The sequence below is a fragment of the Brassica napus genome, chromosome C2 (assembly GCF_020379485.1).
Source record: "Brassica napus cultivar Da-Ae chromosome C2, Da-Ae, whole genome shotgun sequence".
Lineage (NCBI taxonomy): Eukaryota > Viridiplantae > Streptophyta > Magnoliopsida > Brassicales > Brassicaceae > Brassica > Brassica napus.
The window spans coordinates 13,846,815-13,860,970 of record NC_063445.1 but is presented as its reverse complement, the minus strand read 5'-3'; the positions used below and the strand labels follow the sequence as shown (position 1 = coordinate 13,860,970).

Sequence of the window (14,156 nt, the reverse complement as noted above, 5' to 3'; positions counted from 1 at the left end):
TGAGCATTGATATTAATTGATGTTAATATTTCTAATTTATTTAATTGTAACATGTACAAGGGGCATAAAATTCATGCAAGCTGCAAAAAGACTTACTTTGAGAGTAAAGGAAGACTTCTTCTGGTTGGAGTATGGCGCAACATCAGAAACTTCCAAGTCAGGCCTGCTGGAGGAGCATATCGCACAACAAACCATATCTACAAGATTTCATTCAATCAAGCAACAGTCGTTACTCGGTCCAATTTCATGAATGATGAGTTATATCTTAATTTGGTCGATTTTCAAAGCGTTTTATCTGAAACTCTTGATGAAAAACTGCTAATAGGTAAAAACGTGATCGATAAAATATATTTCAAATAAGATAATCCCGCGCTTTGAAAGCGCGGGTCAAAATCTAGTATACTATTAAAGCATGATCCTATTGTCCTTTTTACCTTAGTCTGCCATTTTCTTTACTAACATTGCATGTTTCATTAAGGGCAATCAAGTAATATTAATAACACATCTATATTGGGTCATTTTTTCGGATCCAGCCCACATCAGATCTCTCTTGGGCCATTTGGGGAGATTAAGAAATCAGATCCAATTCTCACTTTTTTTTTCTTTGGGCCATTGAGTCCAAGTTCAAATAATTTTTTTTCAACTATTCTTAATTATTATTTTTTTATTTTCTTAATATAATTTAAGCATTCATAAAAAAAATTGAATTTTTTCATTGAAAAGTACAAATCTTTATTAAAAGTATATAATTTTTTTAAAAAATATTAACCACATAATAAAATTAATTTATCAGAGTTATACCAACTTAATTCATTAAAGAAATAAAGTTTAATTTTTTAAACATAAATAGTCATTTAAAATGAAATACAATAAATAAAGATAAAAAGTTTATGTCTTTTATAAAATAAAACACAAATATATGAAAATATGACATTTACTAAATATTTATCAATTGAAAAAATAATAATAATAAACCCGCGCTTTCACAACCCGCGCTTTGAAAGCGCGGATCAAAATCTAGTTTTAGCATTTATAATGTCTTACATTTTTAAAAGTTAGTCTATCTTGACAAAAATATATTTTAAAGAATATGTTACGTTTTAAAAGGTTCATGACCATATTCGTTAAAAAGATATTGAAGTTAAAAATTATTATATGATACTAAGATTATAGTAAAAGGATAATTCATTTTAGATATTTTGAAAAGTTTTTAAAATATTGTAATAATTTAAAATTATTATTATATATAATTTTGTTTTATTAATATTACTATTTATTCTAATTAATTTTAAAACACATAACAAAAACGGTAGTAATAAGAATATTTTGTATGTATTTAAAATATTTAAAATTATTAATAAATATATTACTGAATTTAAAGATAATTTTAATCAATCTTTTGAATTATTAAATCTATTAAAATAAGTTTTAAATTTAATTTAAATTTAAATTTTATTTCTGCACACACTAATTAAATCATACATTTACTTTTTCCTTTAACACACTAATTAAATCGAACATGGGAACTGCCTCTTTGGAGACTCGATGGAGAAGAGTTGGAGATGAAAGGGTTTCCAAATTCTTTTCACTTCATATACATTTTTACTAAATGCTAAAAAAAACTTATAAATTAATATTATATTTTCATTTTTATTTGTATTTTTATTTGTATTTTTATTTGTATTTTTATAAAACATTTTAATTTATTTTAAAGTTAAATAAGAAGGACTAAACTTGGTTTTCATTATTGTTTGTACTAAGGGGACAAAGATTTGTAAAACAATTTTAGGGGATAATAGTATAATTTTTTGTTCTTTTTTCTGCAAATTTTTCAAATACAATACATGTTTTTTTTTTAATACAATACATTTTAACCTTGTACACTAATTAATGCATCAGTTAGATATTATGTATTGATCAGGAACTTGTGGTCAAGTGGTAAGGGGAAGGACTTGAAATGTCACCATATTTCAGGTTCGACTCACCTGCCATGCGAAACTAAGTCACATTTTCCTGGTCACTCTACACGGTTATTGGCTACTGCATTTCGGCTCATTTGAATACCCGGAAAAAAGTCTATACGTGGGCTGCACCTCTCATCTGGAGGTTAGGTCTGTGTCTTTAATAGATCCGGGTTTAACCTTTTAAAAAAATATATATTTTGTATTTCAACCAAACCATGTGAACTTGACTTTTTCTTGGGTTCACCCCCTAGGGTGAACCTTTAGGTTCACCAACCAATAGAAAGTTATCATTTTAGATCTAGTATCTTTTAATTAAAGAAACAAAATAACTTGCCAAATTATATTATGCTTTTAAAATAAAAAATAAAAAATTAAGTAAATAAAAATAACAATAGTTCTAAAAAAATATTGTTTAAAAAAAATATTTATTTTTAAGATTTAGAGTTTAGTGTTTAAGATTTATAATTTAGAATTTATCCAAATGTTTAGTGTTTTTCCAAGGGTCTAGGGTTTACCTACGGGTTTAGGGTTTACCCAAGGGTTTAGAGTTTACCCAAGGGTTTAAGGTTTTCCCAAGGGTTTAGGGTTTAGGATTAGAGTTTAGGGTTTAGTGTTTTGTTGACAACATGTTTAGTGTTTTTCCAAGGGTTTAGGGGTTTTACCCAAGGATTTAGGGTTTACTTAAGGATTTAGGGTTTAGGATTAGAGTTTAGGGTTTAGTGTTTTGTTGACAACATTTTTTTTTTTGAATTCGTTTTTTATATATTATTTTTATTTATTTTTAAATTTTATTTTGAAAAAATAATATAATTTGCAAGTTATTTGGTTTCCTTAATTAAAAGATACTAGATTTAAAATGACAACTTTCTATTGGTTGGTGAACCTAAAGTATTGTTTATATCAAATTACATACGGGAAAAGGCTATATATTAGATACGAGTTGGTCGTTAGTTGTAATTAAGTAGCGATCCTCTCATAATTCGTAAATAAAGATCTATAAATATATCTAAATATGAAAAAAACTTAGTGGTATATACAAACAAATATATGCTAAAAGATCTCAGAAATTCATTTTTTTGTGCACCTGATATTCATTTATCTACCAAAAGTACTAATAAACTAGGTGTGACTGCACATTTTGTGCGGATTATATAAATTAATATATATAGACACAAAAATTTGGATATCAATATAAATTTTTATTTAAATCTAAATTCTTAAATTTATGTGAAAATTTTAAAATGATAATATAAATTACTTAACTTCAGTATCCATATTGAGAATTAACTAGGTATTTTTCCTGTACCATGTACAGAAATAAATTTTTTAAAATTTAAATTATATTTAAAAATAAGATTTTGTTAATTTTATATTTATTATTTGCTTACAATATATAATTTTAATTTTTAATTTAACTTTATGTAAAATTAAGAAAAATAAATATTTGTATTTAAATTTATATTTAGTAATATATATGTATACATTTAAAATAATAATCTTAGAAAGATTTTTAATCTATTTCTTTTGGTTAAAATATATCAAATCAAATTTTATTAAAATTAAGAGAAATTTTGCTAGGTATATAAGTATCAAAGAGTAAAGCAAATAATATTTCTAAAATTTGTAGATATACTAATGGTACTAAGATTAGAAAATTGTATTAATTTAAAAAACAAAACTGCATAAAATTTAGAAAATTTGTTTTAGTAATAAAAATTATATAATTATAAAATAGAATTAAATAATATTTCGAAAATTTTAAATGTTATTATGTTTTTATTTCTTTTATTATATTATTTACTATTAAATTAATGATAATCTATGATTTATTACCATATTTTAAAAAGCTTACAAAAATATAAATCAATACTAAATTTAAATGTCAATGTCACAATTAACTTCAAGTCATGTCATCATTATTAGTATGATGTGGCATCATTTTTTTTCAAAATCATTGTGGTAATGACAAATGACAAATTACTTCTCAAATAATGTCTAGGGACTAGGGGATGTATTCAACTTTTTCTATATTTTTATTTAATAAACTTCTCTTGTAATAATCAAACCAATCTAAGTTCTTAATTATATAAATATTTTAAAATAATAATGTAAATTATCTAACTTCAGTATCCATATTAATAATTAATGTATTAATTGATGTTCTTTATCTTTAATTTTATTTAAGAGATATATGTTTAGATCATCTAAACCCAAAATTTTCTCTAGTAACAACCAAACCAATCATTAAACAAACTGGAGTTAAAATAAAACACTTCTCAGAGTTGTGGATTGAAAATAATCTCATTGGCACTGAATGCATTAGAAATTAGAAATAGTTAAAACTCATAAAATATCAATAAAATAACAGTAACCAATAAACATCATATATTATCAATAATTTAGATTTTAGAAATTATGGCACATAAAACAAAAAGAGTAAACATGTACTGTTCATAGATAATATAGTGACAATTATGTATATAAAGATAATTTAAGGAAAATAATTATTATATTATCGCTATAGTTTCTTAATATTCCTTTATTAAATATTTTGAGTATAATGAAAAATCATCAACTAAATCACTAAAATTGTTTATTAAAACTAATGATTCAATCTAAAATCATCGAGAACATGACAAAACATCAAAATCACATTTTAAATAGTCGTAAAAAAATTAAATATCTCTTTATCAATTATTTCTAATATAATGGAAAAAATCATCGAGAACATGACAAAACATCAAAATCACATTTTAAATAGTCGTATAAGTTTTTTAATATCTCTTAATTAATTATTAAATATAATGAAAAAATAATCAAATAAATAATTAAAACTGTTTATTGAACTAATGACTCGGCATAAAGTCATGAAAAACATTTAAAATCATCAAAATCACTTCTTAAATAATAGTACAGATTAATTATTTCAAATATAGTGAAAAATCACTAAATAAATCAATAAAAATATTTATTAAAACAAGTGACCCAAAGTAAATTATTTCGAGCATAATGAAAAATCATAAAATAAATTGCTGAAATCTATACTATTAAAATAGAAGTCGTGACTTCTTTCATGTGTGATTTTTTTATTTGGACCATCTTTAACAAAATATTAACTTTTACATAACTTAATTATAATATCTTTCAATATTTTTATTTTTATTTGAAATACTAATAAAATATCTTAAGTAAATGTCTAACAAAATATTTTAAATATCTTTCAAAATCTTTTTACAATATATTTTCGAAATTAGTTAACTAAAATTTTAGTTATCACAAACTATAATTAGAAACTAAATTTTAGTTTTAGTTTTGATTGTAAACAAAAATTAACAATTATATAAAATACTTTTAATAATATTTTAATGATAATAAAAAAATTAAATTGATTTATTTTTCAAAGTTAAATTTAAGAAATATTTTAAAAGTTGCTTTTTTTTTTTTTTTTGACAGCAAGAAATTTACAGACTCATGTTGACTCTGTAAACCATATTGGTAACTCCGCATCTATGTGAACGGCAAAGGACAGTTGCTTTCTTGCACTACGTGCTAAGCTGTCCGCCCGAAGATTCGCCGTTCGAGGTACATGGACAATGTCTGAGTTGAGGAAGCTTCCTTTGAGGAGCTTGATATCTTCCAAGTAGCTTTCAAATGCTGACCATTCTTCTGGTTCCGAAACCATCTTCACCAATTGAGAACAATCCGTTGCAAACGTAACCTGTAACTGTCTTAAATTCTTCATGCATTCCATTGCCGAAATCAAAGCCTCTACCTCCGAATGAAGGGGAGAGAGGCATGCCCTTACATTCCTTGCCCCCAGAAGACCATCAAACCCCGGTAAAGTACTATACCAGCCTTGCCCTGACATTAAATCCTTATCCTTCCATGAGCCATCAATAAAACACCATCGACCTGGTGTCTCTAAGAGAGGAATGGTTTGTACCGAGAGCCCCCTTGTTGGTTCATTTCCTACCTGTGCTTCTGCCCAGAGTGATGATTCCACTTCAGCTAATTTTAAAGTGTCACGCGGATCAATATCCAAATTACTAAAAACTTTGTTATTTCGGGCTTTCCAAATATACCATAGAATCCATGCAAACTGATGGTCATCCATTTTCAGTTGCACCCTCCAAAAAAGATGATCCATATTAGCAAATAAAGAGATGATAGGAAAGATATTGGGCGATGACGGAATCTTGGATAGTGCCCACACTTGACGTGCAGGGGGACATTCAAAAAATACATGATTTATTGATTCTTCCGGATCTCCACAACGAGCACATCATATATCTCCTCTTATCCCTCTTGCCTTTAAATTTTTCATTACCGATATACATCCTGAGACCAGTTGCCACAAGAAATGTTTTATCTTCGGTGGACACTGCACTTTCCAGCATAAGGCTTTAAGTATATCCACTGTGGGGCCATAAAAATCAGGAGGTTTTACCCTATCAGGGTAAACTCGTTCAACCTGATAACCTGATTGGACATAATATTTTTCATTATTAGCAAAATGCCATCCATTCCTATCCTCAATCTGGTTCCTAATTAAAGAAATACTTTCAATAATTCTTGCGTCCTTCGGATCCACTAGATCCCTGATTGCCTGTACATTCCATGAACGAGATTCCTGATTGATGAGGGAATCCACTGTGAGGTCCGGATAAATGTTGTGAGAATTTTTGTTTGCTGGTCTCGGGCGAGTGGCTGGGATCCAAGGATCATTCCATACAGAGATAGATGATCATGTTTCCACCCTTTTAATTAGTCCTTTACAAACCAGAGATCTAGCGGAAGTAATACTCCTCCAGCCATATGACAGGGAGTAAGATCGGATCGGTTCCAGGGGCGAAGCATTCCTATAATACCGTCCTTTGAAAACTCTTGAGAAAAGAGTATTTGGTTTCTCAATTAGCCTCCATAGTTGCTTACCAAGCATTGCTGTATTAAAATCCATGAGATCCTTAAAACCCAAACCACCATTATCTTTGGTTTCACACAATTTATCCCATGATTTCCAATGCATACCTTTTGAACTCCCTCCTGGACTCCACCAAAACTGAGCTACTGCGCTCGTTAACTTTTTAACTGTAGCCTTCGGTAACCGATAAATAGACATGACATGGTCTGGCAGGGCCGTAACCACCGATTTTATAATTACCTCTTTTCCTCCTTTTGTAAAAAATCTAAAAGTCCATCCATTAACCCTATTATTCAACCGTTCCTGTACAAAGCCAAAAACTTGTACCTTTGATCCACCAAGGCTTTCTGGTAAACCTAAGTAGGATCCCATACCGCTTATGTTATGTATTCCCAGAACATCCCTCAGCTCTTGACAATTAACTTCCTCAATCTTATGTCCAAATTGAATTGAAGATTTCTGGAAATTAATTTGTTGTCCCGAGACATTCTCATATTCCTTTAAAACCCTAAGAATGGTTTGACATTCTTCCTTATTTGCCTTACAAAAGAAAAGACTATCATCTGCAAATAACAAATGAGAAATTGCTGGACACGCTCTTGCCACCTTTAAACCAGTAAGTTGTTTCATTCTCTCCGCCTTCTTAATATTCGCGATTAATGCCTCAGTGCACATAATAAATAAATACGGAGACAGAGGATCCCCTTGCCGCAGGCCCTTTTGAGGGATAATAACACCTTGTGGCTGACCATTGATAAGTACCCTATTTTGAACCGAAGAAATACATTCCAGTATCAAGTCAATCCAACGAGGATCAAAACCCATTTTGTGAAGAAGAGCCACAATAAAGTTCCACTCGATCCTATCATATGCCTTACTCATATCCGTTTTGATCGCCATAAATTTATTCTGGCAGGACTTATTAGTCCTCAGTCCATGAAACATTTCCTGTGCTATAAGGATATTATCCGATATTAACCTTCCCGCCACAAAAGCCGATTGTGTCTCCGAAATTAGCCTTGGTAAAAAAATTTCAATCTTTGACACAAAACCTTCGAAATAATCTTGTACCCAACATTACAAAGACTTATTGGCCGTAATTCCGTCATCTTTGTGGGTCTCTCTACTTTCGGAATCATACATATATTAGTAACATTTAACCGTGTATCCATATCTCCCGTAAGAAGGAAATTGTTCACCATCTCAACCACATCCCTCTTAATTATATGCCAGGAATGCTGGAAAAAAGAGCTGTCATCCCATCTGGTCCTGGCGCTTTTTCCGGGTGCATCATGAATAGAGCTTGTCGTACCTCTTCCTCCGTTGCCACTCGCAGTAATATCTGATTCATTTGGGGAGAAATAGATGGTACTATCTCGTCCAAAAAACTATCAAATTCCGTTGGATCCGTGGTCGTGAACAAACCCTCAAAATAATCAACTGCCACTTTCTCAACTCCTTTCTCATCCGTTATCCAATTACCTGTTTCATCATGGAGTCCCACTATATTATTACGAACCCTACGTTGCTTTGTCAACGCATGATAAAATTTAGTATTCAGATCTCCAGATGAATGCCACATATTCCTACTTTTCTGATGCCAATATTCCTCCTCATCCTTATAAGCCTCCTGCAATTTCCTAGAAACCTCAATAATCTCATCTTGTGATCTATTGTTATCCATTTGTACTTCCTCCAGTGCTTGTTGGAGTTCTTGGATTTTATCCTTCCCATATGGTTGATTATCTTTACGCCATGAAGATATTTCATGACGACAATTAGTAATTTTTGTAACAAGATCTCCTAAATGTCCTTCCTGATTCTCCGTCCAGCCAGCTACAATCGAATCCATGAGACCCTCTTGACCAATCCATCTTTTATCAAACCTAAATTGCCCTCTTTTTTTCTTTGTAATATTATCCTCTAAGAAAGCAATCACTGGCCGGTGATCAGAACCCACCATTCTTAGATACTCTGTATAAGAACATGGAAAAAGTGTATGCCATTCCTCATTTGCCAAAGCCCGATCAAAGCGACATCTGACCGTCACTGCTCCTTTTCCTTTACCCCTTCGTCCTTGCCACGATAGTGTATTACCACGAGCAGGGAATTCTAGTAAGCCACTATTCCGAATCATATTATTGAAGGGAATAAATGACGTTGTACATCGTAGAGAGCCCCCATCCTTTTCATGATTCCCAGTGATCTCGTTTAAATCTCCAAAAATAAACCAAGGTTCTGATCGTGCTAATCCAAATCGAGTTAATCTCTCCCATACATGTTCTCTTAGCTTTTGTACTGGTTCCCCATAAACAAAAGTAAGGAAAACTTTCTTCTCTTTAACCATTGCCTCAATATCAATCATCCTCTTGCTGGAATATAGAATTTTAACTTGAAATTTATTATTATAAAAAAGAGCTAATCCACCACTCCTCACATTTGGATCCACCGTAACCAAACTATCATATCCAAAATGGTCCTGAAAACTTTGTACGAATTCGAAATCCTGTTTTGTCTCGGATAAAAATAAAAACTCTAGTTTATATTTATGCCATGTTTCTCGAAGATAACTTATGGTCCAATGACTCCTAAGTCCTCTGCAATTCCAGCTTAATATTTTCATATATAATGATTGTAAGAGAAACGTCTTTGTCGAATCCATGAGGCCATAAATCCACAGACATGTCCAATATAATTTAATTCCTTTTTCCCATATTTCCATAGTCCCTTATTATAATTCCTGAGGCTGCTACAATTTTCCATGGCCCATAATAAAAAACCTGGAAAACTTACAACCAGTGAACTAGTAACACCCGTATTGTTAAAGTATGTCCTCAAACCCCGTACCAACACCACAGTATCCCCATAGAAGGCCTCACTAGAATAAAAAGATAATCTCATTAACGCACATAATCCAACCTTGTTTAAGACCAATATTAAAATTCCACCAGATGTCCACATGAAATTTCTTCGCAGTAGAACCACCACACAAGAGATGTAAAAACCAACTAAACCATCTTTATTCCAATTCATAAACTTGAGATAAAAACTTACAGAGATACGACATAATGACGTATTGAATCTGCGCTTCTAGTATCGTAGAAAAAACAAAGCCTCTTCCCCATCAAGGAATTCTCCTCCCCTGAAATCAACTGAAGTTTCAAAACATAATGCCTTGTAGCCGTCTACCTTCACTTTGATTCTCCCATGATCAAGATCCACTTCAAACCACTCCCCAAGAGCCTCACCGATTCTCTCGAAAGTCGGGGCAGCCCAAAATTCTAGAGGAAAACCCAGAACCTTTACCCAAAGAATGATTTCCGGAGGGTAAGGTTGTTCTTTCCTCGATTGCCAGCGAACCAATGATAGCATCCAGTAGTCGAGATGAAACAGCTGCATCCTTAGGACCTCGTCAATATCTTCTTCTTCCAAAAATCAAACTGAAACTTGCCCAAGCCCAAATCTGCCCCAATCAATTTCCAAATTTTCGGGAGCGTCACCACCAATGCCTTCACATCCTGCTCATCAGGATTCATGCATCGACCAATCAAAGTCTTTGCATAGCCTTGAATGAGCCCCGTGTTGTCAAAGTGTGGCCCCGAAATCTTCAGTCTTTTGGGGTTTCCCTCCACACTCCTCGCACTCCCAATAAGTTGACTCTGAGTCATTGAAACCAAAGAAAAGAAAAAGCCACAAAAACCTTTAACGATAATTGAAATGAGAACTGAGCTGTGCTGTAAATCGAAGACCCTACACCCTAGCTTGATTCCCATTAAAGAAAATCTTCTATGATTGATACGAGAAGTCAGCAACCAAATATTTTGAATCCACTCAACGATTCTAACCAGCCAAATTATCCAATAGACTTGCAGATTCACAAACCATACTTTCCATCTCCTAGTAATAAAAGATTGAGGAGTATCCTTTTGACAACCCTTAAGAAACAAAACACCCAGATCTTGCGATTTCGTTTTAATGAGAAAGACAATCGTACCACAAAGATCTCGCCTTTGGATGATGTTTGACGATGATTTCCTTAAGCGTAAGGAGCCCGAAGCTTTTACCAATTCTAAGGATCTTGCCCTCCATATATTTCCATTTATCCGGAGATTCCCTCCGAGATCCACACGATCTCTCCTGGTGGAGACCCCAGTTTGTTTCGATCCTCTCCAGGAACCTTCATAATGATGAAGATCTGCCCTATGATTATCCCTTGTGACCCTTTGATCCCCTGGATCCCATCCTCGAAGATCCATCGTAACCCTAGAAAAAAGTCGAAGTCGCCGTCGCCATCGCTCTATACATCGTCAAGCAGTATTTCAGGTATATTTTATAAAAAAAGAAATATTCATTTCTATTTCTGATTTAAAATAAAAATATCTTATCTATTTAGCACATAAATTATGACTTATTTCATATGTGATTTTTTAATTTAGACCACTTAAAAATCATACCTTTAAATACTTTTACCATGTAATACAATTAATTTACACATCCTTTCATAGATGAAACATTTGATTTTTATTCATATCTTATATATAAGACTTTGGTCTACGTTGATAAAAAAAAAAGACTTTGGTCTACTGTTATTAACCTATGTGTATTCTCGTGAGTTAAAAACCAATTCAGTTTATTATTTAAACAACTATACTAAATTAGTTTAATTAATCACTATATACCAAATCTATATTATTAAAGTTGAAGTACACATTGAGAATGTTTGGAAACAAGGATAGTAGCCTAAATGAAAACTGTTTGTAAACAAGGATAATTAATGTCCCTTTGTAATTTCATTAACATAAGCTTTTAACCAAAATCGAAATAAAAAATTTACAACAGTTACCGGTTAACTTACCCCGACTATCGGCTTACCAAGTGGATATTAATTAATCAAACAATTAAAGTAACATAATATTACTTTATTCCTGAAAATATCTTTAAAATATATTGAGTTTGGAAAATTATGTTAGACGTGATTGTCTGGATTCTCGGTGAAATCTTTGCAATAAATTATTAGCTAAATTTTCTAAACTAAACTTCATTCCCACGTCTTTTATTTCTCCAAGCTAAATATCTCCAAACCCTCTTTATATTGCTTCCCAGATGCCGTAGAGAACAAACAAGTCGAAATCTTATCTTTGTTTTGATAGAAAAAAGTTTGTTTTTGTGAATAAAATAATAAATTAAATTAAAATAATAAAAATGAATTACATTTATTGTCACTTTTCACTCCATATAATTATTTTAGTAAATATTGAACTCTTTCAATTTCATTTAATTTAGCCAAACACATAAAAAAATCCTTTTTATTAGTTTATAAAATCAGCTAGGTATGAAAATTGGCTATCCATTTAGGTACGAGTTGTTCTTTCTGGATATACATGTCAATTAGGGCCGAAGCCTGCAACCCAAGCCCGCCCAGCCCTAAAAATTACCAAGTTTGGGCTTAGTTTTATAAGCCCAAAAAGATTGGGTCTTTTGGGCTTTGGGTATTTTGGTCCTAAGCCTGTTTGGGCTAGGACCGGTCCGAAAACCCGAAATTTTATAATATAGCTTTAAATATTATCGTTCTTGAAATAAAAACTATTATTAGTATTGACATATTTTTTTTAATATTTTTATTCAGACTCTGATAAAAAAAAAATTGTTAATACACTTTATTGTTTGATCATTACAAGTGTCACATTGAAACTTTTGCAAATGTACTTTTTTCTTTTATGTACAACATGTTTTTAAATTTCAAAATACAAAATTATGAAATTTTTGACCATGTTTATCATAAATTTTGTTCTATTATATACTTAGTTTTAATTTATATTTGATTAATTAAATCTTATTAAATTTGATTTGTTTATAATATGTTTCTAAATCATACAAAAAAGTAAAACATTTGATAAAGAAGAAAAGTTTAAACTCACTTTATATTTAAAAAAAAAAACTATTTTTTTATGAAAAATTTAAATGTATTAAAAAGATGAAAGTGACAATAACAACTTATTTTTCAAAAAGCTCGAAAATGCCTGAAAAGCCCTATAGCTCTATAAGGGCCGTTCTTTAAATTATAGACCCAAAATATTTCTGGACCGGGCGAGGTTCAAATATTTACGGGGTTAGCAGGGTTGGGCCGGGTCGGGCCAGCCCGAATTGACACTCCTATTTTCGGGTATCGTTTTTTTCTGAAATTAGGTCCGCTTGAATATTATAAATTTATGTGTGAGTTTTGAGTTGGGTCCTTCTAGGTCTGGATGAGTTCGGTTATGATGTATAGGAACCTAAAAATATCTAAATAACAAATATATAACTATATTATCTGATTCGGTATAGATCTTTTGAATACAATTGACTATATTACGACCCATATAAAATATATAACACTAATTATGAAAAACAAATATCAATGTATAAAAATATAAGAACCAATATCCGCGCGGGTGCGCGGGTCAATCTCTAGCTCTCTATTATGTAACAATACTGATTTACATAAATTTTTTTTATTTCTAAATATGAAATATATGTGGAAATTAAATTAAGTTAAACCTACATAATAGAGAATTTGGTATATAGTGATTAATTAAATTAAATTTTGTTACAAAATTACAAAATTTATAAATTTTATAGTAACAATATTATCAGCCACAAAAATATTATTATAAAATTAGATAATATATAACACCAAATTATATAATTTATTGATATATTTTATTGATATATTTTATTGTCTAACATAAAATATTTTAGTATTAAAGAAAACCCGCACGGTCGTGCGGGTCAAGATCTAGTTGTTTATTAAAACTAACAACATAGCCTAAAATCATAGAAACCATGATAGATAAGCAAAATCCTACTATACACTAATTGAGAAGTCACTTTATTGATTTTTGCTTACGTGTCGATCATAGGTGAACTCTTACAAAAATGTTATAATTTGATTGGTCGATTATTTTTTAATTTTTATTTATTTTAATTAGATCTAAAAAGAAAATGTAAGTTTGTAACCAATTAATATCACTTGCCAAATAATCTACATAATATTATTTATGGTAACTAATTGTTAAAATTGTAGAAAGAGTAATAATGTTGATCAATTTTTTATATTTATAAAATACATAAAATAAAAAACAACAAACATTTTATATAAATCAATATAATGATTTTATATTCTTATTTAATGCATTATATTTATATAAACTATTATAATAACTATTAATGTCTTATAAAGTTCACATAATATGTTTTATAAAATTACAAAAACATTTATAAAATTATTTATC

At 30.4% G+C, this 14,156-nt stretch overlaps 1 protein-coding gene across 1 annotated transcript; it reads right to left on the bottom strand.

The window, feature by feature from the left end:
* Positions 1–5,396: 5,396 nt before the first annotated feature.
* LOC106366918 lies at positions 5,397–11,235 on the bottom strand. The gene is made up of 2 exons (XM_048748097.1): positions 10,880–11,235; positions 5,397–10,544 (listed from the first exon to the last, which is right to left on the bottom strand). Exon 2 carries the CDS (start codon positions 9,605–9,607, stop codon positions 8,108–8,110), a length of 1,500 nt encoding a protein of 499 aa, XP_048604054.1. The 5' UTR covers positions 9,608–10,544; positions 10,880–11,235; the 3' UTR covers positions 5,397–8,107.
* Between the last annotated feature and the right edge of the window lie 2,921 nt (positions 11,236–14,156).

What these genes read in the sequence shown, in the direction of transcription:
- LOC106366918 (XM_048748097.1), bottom strand. Translation starts at nt 9,607, where the DNA reads ATGGAAATATGGGAAAAAGGAATTAAATTATATTGGACATGTCTGTGG.